Source organism: Carya illinoinensis, chromosome 9 (assembly GCF_018687715.1).
Source record: "Carya illinoinensis cultivar Pawnee chromosome 9, C.illinoinensisPawnee_v1, whole genome shotgun sequence".
Classification (NCBI taxonomy): Eukaryota; Viridiplantae; Streptophyta; class Magnoliopsida; order Fagales; family Juglandaceae; genus Carya; species Carya illinoinensis.
This window is the reverse complement of record NC_056760.1, coordinates 28,425,552-28,444,701: the sequence shown is the minus strand read 5'-3', so window position 1 is coordinate 28,444,701 and position 19,150 is coordinate 28,425,552. Positions and strand designations below refer to the sequence as shown.

The 19,150-nt window shown below is 37.9% G+C and overlaps 1 protein-coding gene across 2 annotated transcripts in view; it reads right to left on the bottom strand.

Annotated features, from left to right (window-relative positions):
* Window positions 1–19,150, bottom strand: part of LOC122275644 (polyribonucleotide nucleotidyltransferase 1, chloroplastic) — a 61,261-nt gene that overhangs the window by 2,520 nt on the left and 39,591 nt on the right. For both annotated transcript variants that reach the window (XM_043084788.1, XM_043084789.1), the window contains exons 11-21: window positions 16,997–17,071; window positions 16,456–16,569; window positions 12,286–12,378; window positions 6,097–6,275; window positions 5,687–5,870; window positions 5,473–5,520; window positions 4,563–4,635; window positions 882–955; window positions 673–780; window positions 470–564; window positions 151–214 (exon numbers count right to left, since the gene is read on the bottom strand). In XM_043084788.1, coding sequence (XP_042940722.1) covers window positions 151–214; window positions 470–564; window positions 673–780; window positions 882–955; window positions 4,563–4,635; window positions 5,473–5,520; window positions 5,687–5,870; window positions 6,097–6,275; window positions 12,286–12,378; window positions 16,456–16,569; window positions 16,997–17,071 — 1,107 coding nt within the window. The remainder of the gene's footprint in view (window positions 1–150; window positions 215–469; window positions 565–672; window positions 781–881; window positions 956–4,562; window positions 4,636–5,472; window positions 5,521–5,686; window positions 5,871–6,096; window positions 6,276–12,285; window positions 12,379–16,455; window positions 16,570–16,996; window positions 17,072–19,150) is intronic.

Here is a 19,150-nt window from a genome sequence, read left to right as displayed (position 1 = left end):
GCCAGATAACTAGAACTAGAAGTAGAGCAAAATACCATTTATATACTATTTCAATACACACACATATTGTGTTTTTGTGTCAGCATGACATATACAAATATCAGTTATGGGAGGGTTTGTGCTTTAGACAACTAGGGATGAAACACATACCTCTCTTCCAGGTGCAATCTCAACAAAAACTCCATAAGGAGCTATTGATTTGATCTCACAGTTCCTAAAAAGTACGGGGAAAGAAGTCAAATACCTCTCCACTTCGTAAACTAAAGTCTAGCAAATTAAGCACAAAAATTTGATGGAGGCCCTGGATCCCAGTCAACACTGGACTAAGACCATTAGAGAATTATTGTGTGCGCCTTTGTTATGCACACTTTTATCTGAAGGACTATGGATTGCCCAATCACAAATAACAATAAAGAAAAAACCATAGCACCTATATATTCTTTCATTTCCCAATTAACCGAAAGAGTACCTATAGACATCACCAACCGAGGGAACCATTGTCAGACTACTGATAATAGCTTTTGTCTTCTCCAAACTAGACAAGTCCTTTGCAGTAATTTTCACCTGCAAAAGCCACAAATATCTAACACTGCACTAGAGTAATAGTTGAATTAATTCAACATAACGAATAAAAGAAAAAAAACTATAGATGAGATCATAATCTGATCTTACTATTCCATCATCTTGGGTATCAATTGCCTCTACTCCAGTTTCTTCAATAATACTCTTCACCTTCTTTCCACCAGAACCAATGATAGCATTTACCTTTTCAGGCTTGACCTGTAAAACAACAACATATTAAGGGAGGAGTACATCAGATGTTGCAGGAATCAGTTTTAGTTGGCCAAGCAATGTATAAATTCTACAGGTAGCAAACAAACCTTCATAATGTGAATTAATGGCGCATACTTAGAAAGCCCTTTCGAGGGCGGAGGCGAACATTTCAACATTTCATCTGAATTATCAAACATGAAAAAGCATTAATTTCACTTCAAATAGATAGGACAAACTAACACTCAAATGTTATTTTCGAGTTATAAAAAGACATGTAAACCTCAATTCAAGCCACCAATTATTTGGTTCTATATATCCCAGAAGAAAGTGTAAGACAGAAAGTACACAAAAATTATAGAGTTATTTTTCAAGTAGACATGGCTGAGTTGATCATGATTATTCCATGACATGTTGCTGAAACAGGTTCATTATGAATCAAATCTAATCCTATATTTTGATAAATATAAGGGTATGAAAATGTGTAACATTGGCAGAGATGAGTAGGAGCTACAGATAAAGTGATGTCACACGTGCCATTCTCAAACAATTATCTCAGGTGTCCATCATAGTCTTCTTCCATTCTCCCTTTGTGTCTATTTTGGATGAGTGAAAGTGGCCCGACAGCTTAGGCTTCCAATTACCTTAAAACTGGTCTGAACCCTTCTCTCAGTTTGACACAAGTCGCAGACCACTCTTAAAAGAATATTAATCATTCATTTTTTTTTATGAAACTTCTAAATTTTAATCATTCATTTAAAAGTTTTAACTTTCTCAGTATTCTAGTTCTTTTTAGATATTGGATGTAATGCTACCAAGTGGTTCTTTAGATTATCAAAAAACAGTGTTTATCTTTGTTTGTAACAATGTTTTCCAAACACTTCAATAAAATTTGTTTTTTTCTTTATAAAATTTGTTTTTTTTTAATAAGTAAAAGGAAGTTTTATTCAAGAAATGTAATAGAAGAAGCCCATGTACACAATAAGTATACAAAAGAAAATGCCTAATTACATTCTAAGAAGGGGAAAAAGAAGACAGAAGAAGCTCCATCAAGTCCTAAAGCAGAAAACCATTGCAACAAAGAAAATACAAAGCATTTCCAGAATTCCTCCATAGAGCACTCCTTATTATTAAGGCATCGCTAGTTCCTTTCCCACCAAATACACCACATGAGACACAAAGGAACCATCTTCCACACCACAGCTACTTGTTTAGAATAATGAAGCCCCATCCAGCACGCTAGCAAATCCACTACTTTCATCAGCATGACCCAAACCAGCCCAACTCTACTAAACACACCATCCCACAATGCCTTTGCCACCTCACAGTGCAAAAGTAAATGATCCACAAATTCCCCATGTTTCTTACACATGAAGCACCACTCCATAATAACAAAACCCCACTTTCTCAAGTTATTGATTGTCAAAATGTTTCCCAGTCAAGCTGTCCATAGGAAGAAATTTCCCATCCCTTTCTAACAAATTTCCAAAGACTCACACCATAGGTCTAACCTCCTTACAAACCCACCAACACCAACCTCCCCCCCCCCCCCCCCCCCCCCTTCCCAACCCACCCACCACAAACCCATATTTCCAATCTATATATCTCCCTCCACAACGACTCCCCTTCCAATTGATACCTTCACAGCCACTTCCCCAACAAAGCCTTGTTAAAACTACTCAAATTTCGGATCCCCAAACCACCATTTCGGATTTGAAAAACTTTATGTGCAGTCACTTTTACGTACTCCTTTGTGCACTCCACTAATGTGATTGACTGTATCACTTTTTTTAATATAAAATAAATGTTTTGGCCAATCACATCAGTGGAGTGTGCAAAAAGTACGCAAAAATGATTGTATATAGCATAACTCTTTGGATTTTAGTCTCCTCACCTATTCCTCCCCACAAAAATGTACGAAATAATTTTTCAATACGATTGCCCAACCCTACAGGCAAAGGAAATAAAGAAAGGTAATAAGTTGGGAGATTCAAAAGAGTACTTTTAATAAGAGTGATTCTACCCTCTTTTGATAGATATAACCTCTTCCAACCCGCCAACCTTTCTCAATCTTCTCAACTACCCCATCCTAAATAGACTTAGCCTTGAAAGACGCCCGCAGTGGAAGGCCAAGATATTTCATAGGTAGAACGGAGACTTTACACCCCAACAACTCTGCCAAACAGTTAATATTCCGCACCTTTGCCACCGGAACCATCTCCGACTTACCCAAATTAACCTTAAGGCCTGATACAGCTTCAAAATATAATAAAACAGCCCTTAAGGATTGAATCTATCCACCATCAGCATCATAAAAAATAATAGTATCATATGCAAAAAGAAGGTGAGAAAGTGTGATAGAGCCATTGTTAACATTTCCCACCATAAATCCAAAAAGAAAACCCCCCCTTACAGCAGCCTCCCCCATCTGACTCAATGCTTCTATGATAATGACAAAGAGGAAAGGGGATAACAGATCCTCCTGTCTCAATCCATGAGAGCTATGGAAAAAACCACAAGGATTTCCATTAACTAACACTGAAAACCAAGCAGTAGAGACGCAATGTCTAATCCACGCACACCACCTCTCCCCAAAACCACATCTCCCAAGCATATAGAGAAGAACATCCCAATTCAAATGAACAACGCCTTCTCCACATCCAGCTTGCAAATGACACCTGGGACACCCTCTCTGAAGCCGAATCTCCTAAGTAAACACAGCAAGAAGCCGAATTCATGTGGTCATACACCTTCTCCAAGTCTAGTTTACATTGCACACCTGGAAACCCCATATGATTATACTATTGAGGCATTCATTAGCTATACATGTTGAGCTAAGATTTGTAGTCTTGTGATGAAAGTGTTCTGTTAGATGAAAATAATTTTCACTAACATGATATTCAGCTGGTTAGCATGGACTGGATATGATTTTATAATTAAGCTCACTGGACAAAGTCCTTAGTCTCCACTGCCAGTACTACCTATGGAAAATTGCAATGAAAGTGCAGTTAGTCACTTCTCAAACTTCCCATGAGCATAAAATTCATGGAATACATTCATCAAATCTACTTGATAATCTCCCAATACTTCTGCAAAAAGACTAATAATAATCCATCAAGGCCAGGAGCTTTATCACCATTCAATGCCTTCAACACCTCAAAATCTGGGAATGAAAACTCTCTAGGACGTCAAAACTCCCTTTGAATTCAGAATGGGTTTTGTTTGCCAAACACCCTCTTAGTCTCCTAGAAGGCTCTTTCTAGAATCACCACATCCTGTTCATCAATGGTATCAAAGTTAAGACAATCCAACTGAAGCCTCCAGGAAAATTGTTCACAATGTGTTGAACTGCAATATATTCTCACTACTTTTCCCCATCAACAACTAGAGAGTCAGTCATGTGGTTTCTGCAATTCGAATTGGATGCCCAATTTTTCTTTTTTTATTCCTGTCTCCTTCGAGTCAAAGAGCTCCTGTCTCCTTTGAGTCAAAGAGCTCCTGGCTTCTATCTCCTACCGTTTACAGAAGCATTACTCCTGCCAACAGGATGGAATTTAGCAGCCCTATGCATATGATATTGTGTGTATGATACGTTAATTTGAAAAGTATTCCTGATGATTTACATCCTTGCTAAAAACAGTAACAACCTCCAGACAATAGAAGAGAACAATTGCTATGATTTCTAGTCCCGTGTACTATAGTTTTGTCCCAATGTGCTTTTAATAAAACTACAATACTTGCAAAGGAAATTTGTTTCCATGAATTCTAGTCATCCTCATTAGTGAGCATACCGAGAATAAGCTTTCGGCCATCTCTTGCTTGTAGGAGTGCCTTTCTCATAATGGGTACAGTAATTCCTCCCACCTATCATAAAAGAATGGTCAATTCCAACAAATGCCCAGAAGAATACAGCTAAATTGGATTGCCTTTTTTTTGGGTCAAATACTAGAGTAGTTCCTGTGGTTTGGTCTTTAGACGGATTACTCCCTGACTTTTAAAAATGAACTTTTTCATCTTTATAACTTTCAACTTTGGTCGTTTTGATCCTTCCATTACATATCCGTTGGATACACTATGGAACCCACCACCTAGCTCGCATCTCACATCACCACCAATAAAAATGTGCCACATGTCAAAACAAATAAATATTTAATATTTAATAAAAAAATATTTTAAAAAAATCTAAAAACAAAAGTAATAAATTAAAAAAAAATCAGGAGGGGGAGGGCCACTCCCATTTTATCTTGGTTTTTAAGGTTTTATTTTATTTTTTAACTTTTAAATATTTTAATTTTTTATTTGTTATGGCACTTGGCCATTTCTATTGGTGATGATGTGGCTTACGAGTCATGTGGAGGTGTTCAATTAATGTCTAACGGATTTGTAACGGAAAGATCAAAATGACTGAAATTGAGAATATAAGGATAAAAAGTTCATTTTAAAAGTCAGAAGTAATCTGTTTAATGGCTAATGTTTTTTTTTTTTGATAAGTTGTCTAATTGCCAAATTATAGGAACTGTTTTAGTATTTAACCTTTTTATAATAAAAATTATTGTTATATATAAATATATACTAGGAAGGAAGAGAAATTTAGAAGAAAACAGAATACTGTATTCATGGACAAATGGAAGTTACTACTAACCAAGCAATGGAAGAACAGAGACAATTTGATGAACATATAAAACATAGATGCTGTCTCACCTTTATGTCCATCTGAAAAGCAGTTATTCCTTCTTCATTTCCAGCAACCTACAATCATTAAGTTATTTAACTACAAGTGTTATTCTTTTCATCTACGTTGTGTGGCATGGAATCATTTCTGAAATTCATATTGAGTTCAAGTATTTTCAGACCTTATAGAGAGCATGAAACCAAAAGAACATACTAAAATGCAATTAATTATGAGTAAAACAACCTTGAAATCCATATCTCCAGATGCATCTTCAGATCCAGTTATGTCTGATAAAATAAGTGGAGCCCCATCTCCCCCACATTCCTCAGTGTCCAGAACCATACCCATTGCTATCCCAGCAATAGAACACTTAGTTGGGACCCCAGCATCTTGCAATGCTAAGCAACCCCCACAAATTGATGCCATGCTGTTACATAGCAGATGTTGAAGTGAAGAAGTCAACCTTAATATCTAAATTACATAGTGAAGGACACAATATTCAGTTGTTGGAAGAAAATGAACAGCATACCATGTACATATATTCAAGACATAAGTTGCACATGCCGTTAAAATTTGAGACAACAGTTAAAATAACAGAAATTGAGAAAATCAAAATTTTAAAACTTTGCTGATCAACTCAAAAACTGATCTACCTTGAGGAGCCATTGCTTTCCATGATGGTACTCTCAACACGTACGGTGTAAGGAAAATCATCATCAGAAGGCAGGATTGGTTCAAGAGCTCTCTCTGCAAGCATTCCATGACCAATTTCTCTTCTACTAGGTGCCCCAATCCGCCCAACTTCCCCAACACATGAAGGAGGAAATGAATACTGGAAAGATAACAAGTTCTTAACATTCAGCTAGAGTCTGAATGTTTCCAGGAATATTGTTTTGAAGTTTTAAATAAGATATAAAGTTATAATTAGCTGATTCATCAGCATGTTGAGAAGTTCTTTAAGATAAGAGAAAAAAACTGAAAAAAGAAAAGAAAATGAAAGAACATCTACTAAATTATCATAAGAGGTGCCTCTTATTACTTATCATGATTAGTCATTCAAGCATTGAACCATTCAAGGAGCAGAATACAAGGAAGATCACCAAATAATTACAATGATTATTCAAACTCCACTTGTCAGCGTTGCCTGTAACTAACTAGAGAGCCATAGAGCTAGGAATATACAAAGGGTTGTAGGAAGAGGAACGGAATAACAAGTTTACATAAACTTATCCACAAAAAAGTTGGAAATAAACTGTAACCTATCATCAGTGTATTGGTTCTTCCATCATGACATGCTATTTCATATTTAATCGTAATGGAAAAGAAGCCTGACTATGATCTCATGATTTTCAACCAGGAAACTTCACATTTTGAAACTACAGCATATGGTCAACAGTAGCAAGTGAGAACTCAAGAAATAGTTCTAAAATGAAAACAGAACGAAAATCCAGGAGTGACCTAGGATTTCTCAAACAGAGGTTTTGTCAATCAATAGACCTTTCAGGACATTAATGTTTATAGGGAAACGATGAAGTGACAAAGATTAAGTGGATGAAACACCAATTTAATTCCATAACAAGGGTATTTCATATTTAATCGTAATGGAAAAGAAGCCTGAGTATGATCTCATGATTTTCAAGCAGGAAACTTCACCTTTTGAAACTGTCAATGATATCTATATATGGCAGTAAATATTTATGTAAATAGCAGTAGTTGTATATATGTGTATAGGCGCTAGTATTATTTCCTTTCCTGATTTGCTTTATTCTTTCCCATTTTACAGATGATTTCTAGACTGTAATTAAGGCTCAGTTTATATAATATATGGGAAAACTCTCATTCGGGAGGTATTCAAGCAAACTCGACATGGTACCAGAGCCCTAGAATTTTCTGGGCAATTTTTTTCGGCAGATTACTTTCTTTGGCTTGTGTCAGCACTCTCTGCCTTCACTTTCTGGGTTAATTTTTTCTGGGAAACTCTTTCTACACAGTTGTCGGCACTCTCTGTTTTTCAGAGCAGTGTTTTTGGCCTTTTTTGGAGCTTTCGGTTAGTGGGTCAGTGGGTACTGGAAATTTCGGCAGTTTCTGTTTCATTAGAGAGGTGTTTTTTGGCCTCTTTTGGTGCACTCTTCTCGGGCTCTCTGTGTAGGCTTTTGCAGAGAGATTTTCTCAGGTTTTTGGTGCATTTTCTGGTAGTATTTTCGGGTATTTTGGCATTTTCAGGTCAGTATTTTGGCATTTTCAGGTCAATATTCAGGTCACTCATTTTGATTTTGTGGTCATTATGTCAGGTGAAAATTCAATCATTTGATTTAATGGAAACAATTATGGAAGCTGGGAATTTCAGTTTCGAATGTTTGTGAAAGGAAAGGAATTATGGGGTCACTTGGATGGGTCTTCTATGGCCCCTACTGATCTCAAAGAATTTAGTTCTTGGTCCAACAAGGATGCCAAGATTGTTTCTTGGCTATTTAGTTCTGTTGAACCACATATGGTCAACAATCTTCGATCATTTACTACTGCTAAGGAGATGTGGGACTATTTTAGGCGTGTATATTATCAAGACAATACTGCACGCAAATTTCAAGTTGAGTTAGAGATTTCCAACTACAAACAAGGTAATCTCTCTATTGAACAGTTCTATGCTGGGTTTCTAAATTTATGGAGTGAGTATTCTGGGATAGTATATTCTAAAGTTCCTAAGGCAGCCCTAGAAGCATTCCAAGTTGTTCATGCTGAGAGTCAGAGATCAATTCTTGATAAAACTAAGACCTGAGTTTGAGACTGCACGAGCTGGTTTGATAAACTGTAATCCTGTTCCTTCCTTGGATGTGTGCTTGGGGGAATTATTGAGAGAAGAGCAGCGTCTTGCTACTCAACATGGACTCACTCAAGAAACCATGACAACTGAGATGGTTAAGGTGGCATATGCTGCTCAAGGGAAAGAAAGATCCAAGACACAGATACAGTGCTTTAGTTGCAAGGAATTTGGGCATATTGCAAAGCATTGCAGCAGAAAATTCTGCAATTATTGCAAAAAGGAGGGCCATATTCTTAAAGACTGTCGCATGCGACCTTAGAATCGACAGGGCCAAGGATTTCACACTGCTGCCCAGGCAAATTTAGCAGCTGTCCCCTTTGTTTCTGCTCTGGGGCAGCCACCTACAGCTGGTTCTTCATCTACTCTTACACCTAAGATGGTCCAACAGATGATTGTTTCCGCATTTTCTGCACTTGGTCTTCAAGGTAAGGGAAATTCCTCACCTCTCCTTGGTTGGTTGACTCTGCGGCTTCCAATCATATGACTGGAAATGCCGATGCTTTACATGATATTAGTAAATATAAGGGTGATCAACACATTCAAATAGCCAATGGTAATACTCTTCCTATCACTGCAATTGGAACTTTGGGATCCCCTTTCAGCAATGTATTTGTGTCAGCAGAATTATCTACGAATTTAATTTCTGTTGGACAGCTTGTAGATAATAATTGTGAGATTCATTTTGGTCGTAATGGTTGTTGTGTGCAAGATCAAGTGTTGGGGAACGTGATAGCGAAGGGGCCTAAAGTGGGACGTCTATTTCCTCTTCAGTTTTCCATTTCTAGTTTTGATTCCTTTGCTTGTACTGCTGTTACTAATAATAGTGATTTTTGGCATAAAAAATTGGGACATCCCAATTCTTCTGTTTTGAATCATCTTATGAAACAAGGTTATTTGGGGAATAAAAATTCTGTTTCTATTGTAGCTCTTGTAAACTTGGTAAAAACAAATCTTTTCCTTTACATGGCAGTCGCACTTCTACATGTTTTGAGATAATTCATACTGATGTCTGGGTAGTGAGTCCCGTTCTTTCACATGCTCAATACAAGTAGTTCGTGACCTTCATTGATGACTATAGCCGTTTTACTTGGATATATTTTCTTCGATCAAAAGCTGATGTGTTTTCCACTTTTCAAGCTTTTGTTGTGTTTGTTGAGATGAAATTTTCTGCTTGTATTAAAACACTACGTTCTGACTCTTGGGGGGGAATATATGTCTCATGAGTTTCAGAATTTTCTCAAAACTAAGGGTATTCTCTCTCAACACTCATGTCCTTACACTCCTCAGCAGAATGGAGTCCCCGAAAGTAAGAATTGCATCTTTTGGATGTTGTTTGTACTTTGTTGATCGTGCCTCCTCGTTTTTGGGTCGAAGCTCTATCTACAGCTATGTATTTGATTAATTGTTTACCCTCTCCTAATTTACAATTTGACTCTCCATATTCTCTCGTCTGTTTGGTGTTGTTCCCGAGTATAATTCTCTTCATATATTTGGCTGTGTTTGTTTTATTCAATTGCCCTCCACTGAAAGTCACAAGCTTTCTGCTCAGGCTGCTCGGTGTGCTTTTCTTGGGTATAGTAATGTTCGTAAAGGGTTTGTGTGTTATGATGTGGATGCTCACAAGCTTCGTGTCTCTCGAAATGTGGTTTTCTTTGAAAACCAGTATTTCTTTCAGTCTTGCGTTTCGCATGATTTTACTTCTGCTCAGTTGCCTAGTTTTGATGATGTCTCTTGTACTCTTGAACGTTTTAAGCCAGGGCTTGTTTATCAAAGATGTCGTCCACAGTCTCCGCTACCCCTTCCTATCACAGAACCGACATCTAATCCCATCTCAACTGAACCTCGACGATCATCTTGAGTTTCATGTCCCCCGGACAGGTATGGGTTTGTACATACTTCCCTTCAAGCTACTCTTGATACTACTTTTGTGCCCAAGTCTTATTCTCAGGCTGCTGCTCAAGCTTGTTGGCGGCAAGCTATGCAAGATGAACTTCAGGCTCTTCAAGATAACCACACTTGGGACATCATCCCATGTCTTGATGGCGTAAAACTCATTGGCTGCAAATGGGTGTACACTATTAAACTCAAGCCTGATGGTACTATTGATAGATATAAGACCCATTTAGTGGCTCTTGGAAATTATCAGGAGTATGACCTTGATTATGAGGAGACTTTTGCACCCATTGCCAATATGACTACTGTAGTATTCTTCTCGCCATTGCTGCTTCCAAAGGCTGGTCTCTTAGGCAGATGGATATGAAAAATGCGTTCTTACATGGGGATTTGAACGAAGAAATCTATATGTCTCCTCCTCTTGGTATGTTCAGTTCATCCTCCACTGTGGTTTGTCGGTTGAATCGGTCTTTGTATGGCCTAAAGCAGGCACCGCGTGCATGGTTTGAGAAGTTTTGCACCACTCTTCTTGATTTTCATTCTATTCAGAGTCGGTTTGATTCTTCTCTTTTTATTCAGAGAACTGCCATTGGACTTGTTCTTCTTTTAGTATATGTCGATGATATAGTTATCATAGGATTCTCACTTGATTGAGCGACTACAACAGCATCTCAAAACTACTTTTCATATGAAAGACTTTGGCCCACTTCAGTATTTTCTTGGTCTCGAGGTACATTCTTGTTCTAATGGTATGCTTTTGCATCAGCACAAGTATACCCAAGAGATTCTCATCTTGGTTGGGCTTCAAAACTCAGTATTTACACCTCTGGAGGTCAATTGAAAGCTTTGTCGGGATGAGGGTGACCTATTATCTAATCCCTCTCTGTATCGGCAATTGTAGGGAGTTTAAATTACTTGACTATTACCCGACCTGATATTTCATTTGCCGTCCAGCAAGTCAGTCAGTTTATGCAGGCTCCTCGTCAATCTCATCTTGTAGTAGTACGATGGATCATTCGTTATCTCAAAGGTACATCTCATAGAGGTTTATTCTTTCCTATTGAGAATTCCTTACAATTAATGGGTTACAGTGATGCTGATTGGGCTGCTTGTGTGGATACTCGTCGTTCCGTTATTGGTTGGTATATGTTTCTTGGTAATGCTCTCATTTCTTGGAAAAGTAAGAAGCAGGATTGCGTATCCAAATCTTCTACCAAATTTGAGTATCGTGCTATGTCATCAGCATGTTCTGAGATTGTGTGGCTTCGGGGTTTACTAAGTGAACTTGGTGTTCTGCAACTTACTCCTACCCCTCTTCATGCGGATAACACTAGTGCTACTTAAATTGCGGCCAATCCTATGTTCCATGAGTGCACCAAGCACATTAAAGTAAATTGCCATTCCATTCGTGAGGCATTTGATCATCATGTGATTACACTTCCTCACATTTCTACCGAACACCAAAATGCCGACGTCTTTACCAACGATATGTCTCGCCACCGTCATCAATTCATGATTGACAAATTGATGCTTCTTGATCGACCAGCATCAATTTGAGGGAGGATGTCAATGATATCCATATATGGCAGTAAATATTTATGTAAATAGCAGTAGTTGTATATATGTGTATAGGTGCTAGTATTATTTCTTTTCCTGTATTGCTTTATTCTTTCCTATTTTACAGATGATTTATAGACTGTAATTAAGGCTCAGTTTATATAAGATATGGGAAAACTCTCATTTGGGAGGTATTCAAGCAAACTTAACAGAAACTACAGCATATGGTCAACAGTAGCAAGTGAGAACTCAAAAAATAGTTCTAAAATGAAAACAGAACGAAAATCCAGAAGTGACCTAGGATTTCTCGAACAGAGGTTTTGTCAATCAATAGACCTTTCAGGACATCAATGTTCATAGGGAAATGATGAAGTGACAAAGATTAAGTGGATGAAACACCAATTTAATTCCATAATAAGGGGCCACAAAGGGATCAATTTAAAATAACTGCTGGCAAAAATAGACTCACAAAGCATCATTATAGCTGCAATTGACAGTAAGTGAGACTATTTTGTCCACAAGAAAGGTTCTCCAGATATTATTCAACATAACCAGAGTTAGATTTAGAGACCTGAAGATAGAAACTCTTCAATTCATCTGCACCCTCAAGGTTGTCTATTCTTTGTGCCATCTGTCTATCACCAAGTGTAACCACTGCCAACGACTATTTCACCAAAAATAAGAAGTAAATGAATGGTAAATTTATATAGATATTAAATAAGAAACATTAACATTAGGGCCATAAAACTGCATTCATGTTTATTGCTGTACATCTTATTATAAAAAAAATGACATCCAACATAGTCAACACCCAGAATAGGACTCACTGGTCTTACTTCTAATGCTGATTAAATGATGAAGAGAGTCAACGAAAAAAGCAATTACAATATTAAAATTCAGTTATTTGCTGTGAGCCATGGATGCACAGGACAAAGGTATAGGGCTCACTCACACAAAATGTAAAAGATCCTGGAATAGTGGAAGTAGAATGACAGAAGATATTGCAATGAATTTGAGTTATACATCTGATGGGTACAACTTCTAACAAATATATAGATTATTAGGTAGCCAACAAGTTCTGTTTAAATCAGTTTCTGATATATTAAAATCATGGTCATTACCATAACAAATAAGTGACACATACATGCATCCATCAAATGCTAAAAGGAATTCAAAGAACAAGCCAGGGTACTACACCCAATTGAAGATGTATTCTAAAATTGTGCACACTATCGTGAAGTTTTGAAAACATAATCACAGAGTACAATTGACAGCATTCAACACTGATGCCATAAAATTTGGGCCCCTAGTTGAAACATCTATCAGGACAGTCACACTGTATCATACAAATAAAAAAATAATGTCTGAAGTGAAATTTCCATAAAATGATCAGTTATAAGGCATCAACGAGTGCATTCAAAAGGCATCATTTGCATAGGATGGAAAACTAATATGTATGACTATTGATTGATAAAACTAGAAAATAAAATAAAAAGGATCATCATAGAAGTGTCAAATGCGATTGGACAATTGATATTGTAACTGAGAATCACAGAATATGCTACATAACAATTGAACTTTTGTACACGTTGTGATGACCCGTTTTTTCATGTATTTTTACTGAAGGAGTGTTTTTAATTTAATTAATATATTAGTTCTTTTATTTTAAATTATTGTATTTTAAATTGGGTTTATTTTATTTGATGTGGTGCTTAATTTATTTTAGTCGTTTTATGTTTTTAAAATCGTTTTTCGGCAGATCAGTTTTTGGTTTCCGGAGTGAGGATTGGACCTCATTTTTTTTCGTTTCTCTTTTTCTTTTCCCTTTTTCGTTTTCCCTTTTCTTCTTTTCTTTTTCTTTTCTTCCTTCTCCTGTGCGCGTAAGCTCTCTCCTTCTCCTTCTCGTCGCCGCCCAGCTGCCAGTCTCGACCCACCGCCGTCCGGCCGGCGTGGCCAACACCACCCCCCTCCGGCCAGTGATCACCTCCACCAAAAATCTCCTCCATCCGAGCCGCCGTTAGCCCCCTACAGCCCTTTCTAAGCCGCACGGCTTTTTGCCGATTCCGGCGCCGTCGCTCCACCTCCGGCCACCACCTCTTCACAACTTCTTCCTCTACCTCTTGCCGTCCTAACCCACCCAATTTCGGCCCCGATCCGTTGCCGGAGCAGCTCCCACGAGTTCAACTCCGTTCAGCCCCTTTTGGTGCTTCTACCATCGTTTCCACCACCACCCACGGCCAAAGCTCACTTCCACTAGCTTCATAAACATCTCAAGGCCATTCCCTATCAATTTCGTGTCTTGGTTTGTCCCCCTTCAAAAGTGGGTAATTTACTACCCACGGCCACAGTGTAAAATACACTGTTACGTTGCTTTTCCTCCGCCGTTTGCAATGCCGCGAGCTTTCAAAAAATACCGTATGGCGCTGTAAGTATTTTTCAAACTCTACTTTTAGATTTAAATATATTTTGCTCTTACAATAATTATTTGATTGCTGGTTGGTTGATTCGGGACTAAGTCTGAGGAGTTCGGGGGTCGGATGGATTGAGGACGGAACTGCTTGGATTGTTGATTTGTGATTGGTTTGTTGTTTTGTGCCTTGATGTTGCATTTACATGGTGCATGCACGTGCATTTTATTTAATTGAGAAAAATCATGTTTTGTTGGCGTAAATGGATTTTCGGGTGCGCGTGTATCACGACCCCAAGCCGGGATGGGGTATTATCTCGGTGGAGCTCCTCTGGTCACTCGGGAGCGTAATATATTGAGTGACGTCCTCTGAGTTGTCGCTAGGCGATAACGGGAGTGGGTGGGATGGTAACGCTTTCGTATCGACTCCGTGGCCCTTCGCTGGCGAGGGCTAGAGGATGCTTGGCTACGAACGCGCGGGGCGCAGGGCGCGGAACTGGGCATCGCTAGTTTAGGTGTCACACGCGTGTTCGTTACCTGCGGTGTGGCACAGGAGCCAGGGTGTGCGGATGACCTCTATGGGAGGTCATGGTGCATTCGAATTGATTGGATATTGGATTGAGTTGATTTTGGGCCAAATGAGACTTTTGACGTGAGTTGGAAAGTAATGCGTTTTTGGGGCCAAATAAGATTTTTGGCGTGCGTGGGAAAATATGGTTTTACGGGTTATGTGTATTGGCATTCTCTCATGCATATTGTTTGAGTTTTAATATGCTTTTATCTAGTGGCGTTTGGATCTTACTTACCTGCGGCACCATTTTTGGTAACGTAGATTTTGGTGCAGAGTTCGAGGAGGAGGAGGAGGCTGAGCCCGAGGATGTGGCTCCGTTGGAGTTCTGAGTTGGAGTTATGCTTTGTAGTTGGTTTTTAAACAATATCTGTGGTATGTAATATTTTATTATGTATGTTTTGAACGACTTTGTATTAAACTAAGAAAAAATTCTGGTACTTAGTTTATGACTTTGTTATCCGCTGCGTGTTTCTTCGTGCACATTTATTACTTATACACACACTTGGCACTTGGCGATAGGGTGGTGACCCGTGATGTCACCATCCGGACGTCTCGATTTTCCCGTGTCCGTACATGGGGATTTGGGGGCGTCACACATGTTATCAAACAGCACTAGGGGAGGTACTTAGATTTGAGGAAAGCTGATAGATAGTCAAGCTGGTTTAGAATAAACACACTACAAAATGCACAGAGACATACAAAAACTTCACCCCTTTAAAAGTTCTATAGTAAGTTTCTCTGCCGCCCTGATACCTACACCTCCCGTGGGTTGAATGTGGAATTGCTCCTAAACAATGGATGGACCATATAGTTTATTTTTCTGCTTTTTTCTCCAAAGCAATCATAAACCTCATCAATCTCTCATGAAGGACAAGAGTTACCACTTAGCAAATGTATATATATATATATTTTCTGTTTATCTGTGTAATGGAATTGGAATACTTATTACATTAATGATAGTTTGTATTCATAATTTTCAAATAGCCATTTATCCCAAATGCTTAAATTGATAAAAAGAGGTAAATTTAATCATTTAGTTATATTCTAACACTCTAGTTCATGCGTGGGTCATACTTCCCCCACTATCTGTACAGGCAAATCATTATGGATTATTCCATATGGTTTGTTTTCAAAGTAAATAAATCCTCCATACATTTTTTTTACAAAAGGATTTTATTCCCAAGAAATAGGCATAGGCCCAAGTACACAGGACGTATACAAAGGAAATACCTACTACTTTCCAAAAACAAAAGGAAAACTAAAACAGATTCTGAAAATTATCTTCCATTACAAAAGTTTTAGCCCACAAACTCAAAGTACTACAGAAAAAATCCCTAAGTTCTCCCAATGAACGTTCTTTGTCTTCAAAGCATCTCCTATTCCTCTATGCCTGCCATGATTAGAGGTTACTGCACATATAGCACTTTTCGACTATCTTTTTTTTTAGAACTTATTACACGGGCCACAAAAAAGCTATTTCCACCCTTTTGAGAAGTAATAGTTATTCCTAAAAGAGAAGTCTGGGTATACTACACTTGTAATCAATGCAACCAAAATAGAACGAGCAAACCTATGGTTAGCTATTCCATTACAACACTCCAATTGCATACCAAACCTGTATGAACTTAATCATTTGGACATGTTTCTGCAACAAATTTGTAACCTAGACAAAAACAGCAATTGCATGTACAGATGCAGAAAACCAATCATCGGTATGTAGTCATCATGTCACGCACTCAAATTCAAAATTACATGCATCATACCTGAGTTTCCCCTCTGGTGAAAAGAGCACTTCCATGTGCCCTCGGAAGCAACCCACATCTCGAGTTAATTGGACGTATTTCATCTGGGGTTCGTCCATCACTTCTTCTTCCACCCTGCAACAAGTGCAGCAAAAAAGAAGTGTCAAAGATGACTTGGTTGTCATCAATCATGTTCAGTGGACAAAGTGATTTGCTTGTCTGGCATAGCCCCAATCCCAAGCAAAAGGGATCCCTGGTTTCCAATGTTCATCCATCTTCTAATCAATCAATTTGTTTCAATTAAATACTCTACACGATGCTTCTTCCACTCTCCTAAATAAGCCTTAAAACAGTTTTATTTAATTGTGATTGCAATGCTGGTGAATCTTCTCCAGTCTTACCAATTTCAGTTTATACAAGCTTACAGTTAAGAATAGATTCCTACAATTTAATCAAACAAGGTACACATTTAAAAACATTCAGATTACCAGAACCTTTGAAGGGCTGGAAAATCATTACAGGTTTATATGTTTGGAACTGCTAAGAAAGAGAGCATTCTTACCTCCACAATGCGCTTTCGCAAAAACTTCGATGTAACTTCCTTAAAAACCAGCTTCACATCGACCTCAGAGAAAAACTGGGAAAAGGACAATGATTGTAATCTAATGGAGTCTTGCACCACAACATGCAATTGGTAAAATTAACATAGAAGATATATGGTGGAAAGGCATTTATCAAATTAAGAGTTCCAAAAAACCTTAAAAGAATAAGAGATGGATCTGATTCGCCAAAATCAAGATTAATCCAGGTGCTATATATGACAACATGATACGTTTCCTTCTTTCCTTATTTAGCTTTCATGAGTTGTATATATATACTTCCTTATTTAGATAGCAGATGTTCCATTAGTCAGATTTTGTACATAGTACTAGTTTCCTTTCTTGTAGACAGATTTAATTCCAGTAATTTAGGCTTGATTCTAGCCTTGTATCTTGCAAACTTGTGCCTATATAATGAAAGGAAATCCTCACTAAGGAGATATTGAATCCAGTGGACAATATAAACTAAGGGTATTAACCAAATTGTATATGCAGCAGGCAACCTAGCAGTAGCAGATCATATCTGCAGGTTAAATGTCAGCTGCAGTCTGAGTTCCCTAGTCATAATGGTTAACTTTATCTCTTGCTAAGAAAAGTAATTAATTAAAAAGCAGAAAGAAACTAGATATGCATTCAAAATTAAAAGGAAGACAGTGTCAAGCTATCACCAAACTGCTCCAAGAAGTCAAGAAAAGTTGAGAAAGTAACAAGTCCCAATCAATCAACCATACAGTAGATCAACCCCAAAAAGAGGGAATACAAGCGACAGTTCTCTAGCTTTGAAACAAAGAAGGGTTAATGGTTCACTGATTTCCCGGTACTCTCAAACGTAATACCAAATCAGGAAATTTATTGGTAGTTTGGCAACACTTGTTGATATATTATGTCATGTGTCAGGACCGTAGCATGGCACTTTTTATTCCAGTCTTCAAGAATGGACTATACCATAGGCAGCAACACTCCGGAACTATCTCACATAAATCAAATCCTTCATGTGCATAGGGTTATCAATGTATTGACTGAAACTTTGAAACTTGATGAACCATAAGTAAATAATGGATGTTAATCTCTCCAAAATGAAAGGACTCTTTTATTTGTCTCTCTCTTTTTATTATTATTATTATTATTATTATTATTTGGGTCCATTTTTCCCTAAAAGTCACATTCTGCACATATTACTCTTCTCCTACCTGTTGAATAGAACTGATTGTTCATCTCAGTGGATATGAACCTGATTCACTAAGGAAATATGGGAAACAGTTTGTCACTTTAGTTCTCACAGTTTAATGGTTCATGTCCTACATGGTTAAGGACAATTCCCACAAAAATTGGCAAACACAAAAAACATAAAATACAAATTTGAAACCATTATCAAAACTATTTTTACGAAAGGGAAAATCCACCACTGTGTGACAGTGGGAAATCATCACTCACAGCATAGCAGCAAGGTAAAATCCTCCTTCCACAGTGCAAGCACAGTGGCGGATTTTCCCCAATCTGCCCTTGCTGCACGCATGGAGAGGGGAATCCCCCCATGGGGCGATGGGAAAGATCCCTCAACCATCCGGGGTGGGCGAATATCCCCCCCTTCACCCTCGAGTTTCTTTTTCAAGATTTACCCACTTAGAAAGATATTTCACTAAAATTAAAAAATCCAACCACGACACTTTTTAGGGTGCTACAGTACTAAAACAAGAAAACATTTCTTGAAAATAGTTATCAAATGTAGTCTTATTGTTTCCAATGAAAGCACATAGAAGCTCAAAAGAATTGTACAAAGAGCAGCAAGCCAGTATGATAATATATTCGCCAACCTGCATTAAAAAACCCCTATTATGATCTAATTTCTGATTGCCGAACATATCAACACATTGTATGCTGTCACATGTCAATTCTTTCCCCCTATAAATAGACCTCCCTTGCCCATGATGCTCTCATCCCAACTTCTCCCCTCTTCTCCTCATCTCTCTGTCCTCCCCATATATATATATGTGTGTGTGTGAAAAATCAGGTTAGAACTTGAAAGAGAACATACTAAGGGAATGCTCTCTCCAAAGGAATACTTGCGAAATTAAACTTCATAGCATATTAGAAGGAAAATGAAGCTTTTACTTGGC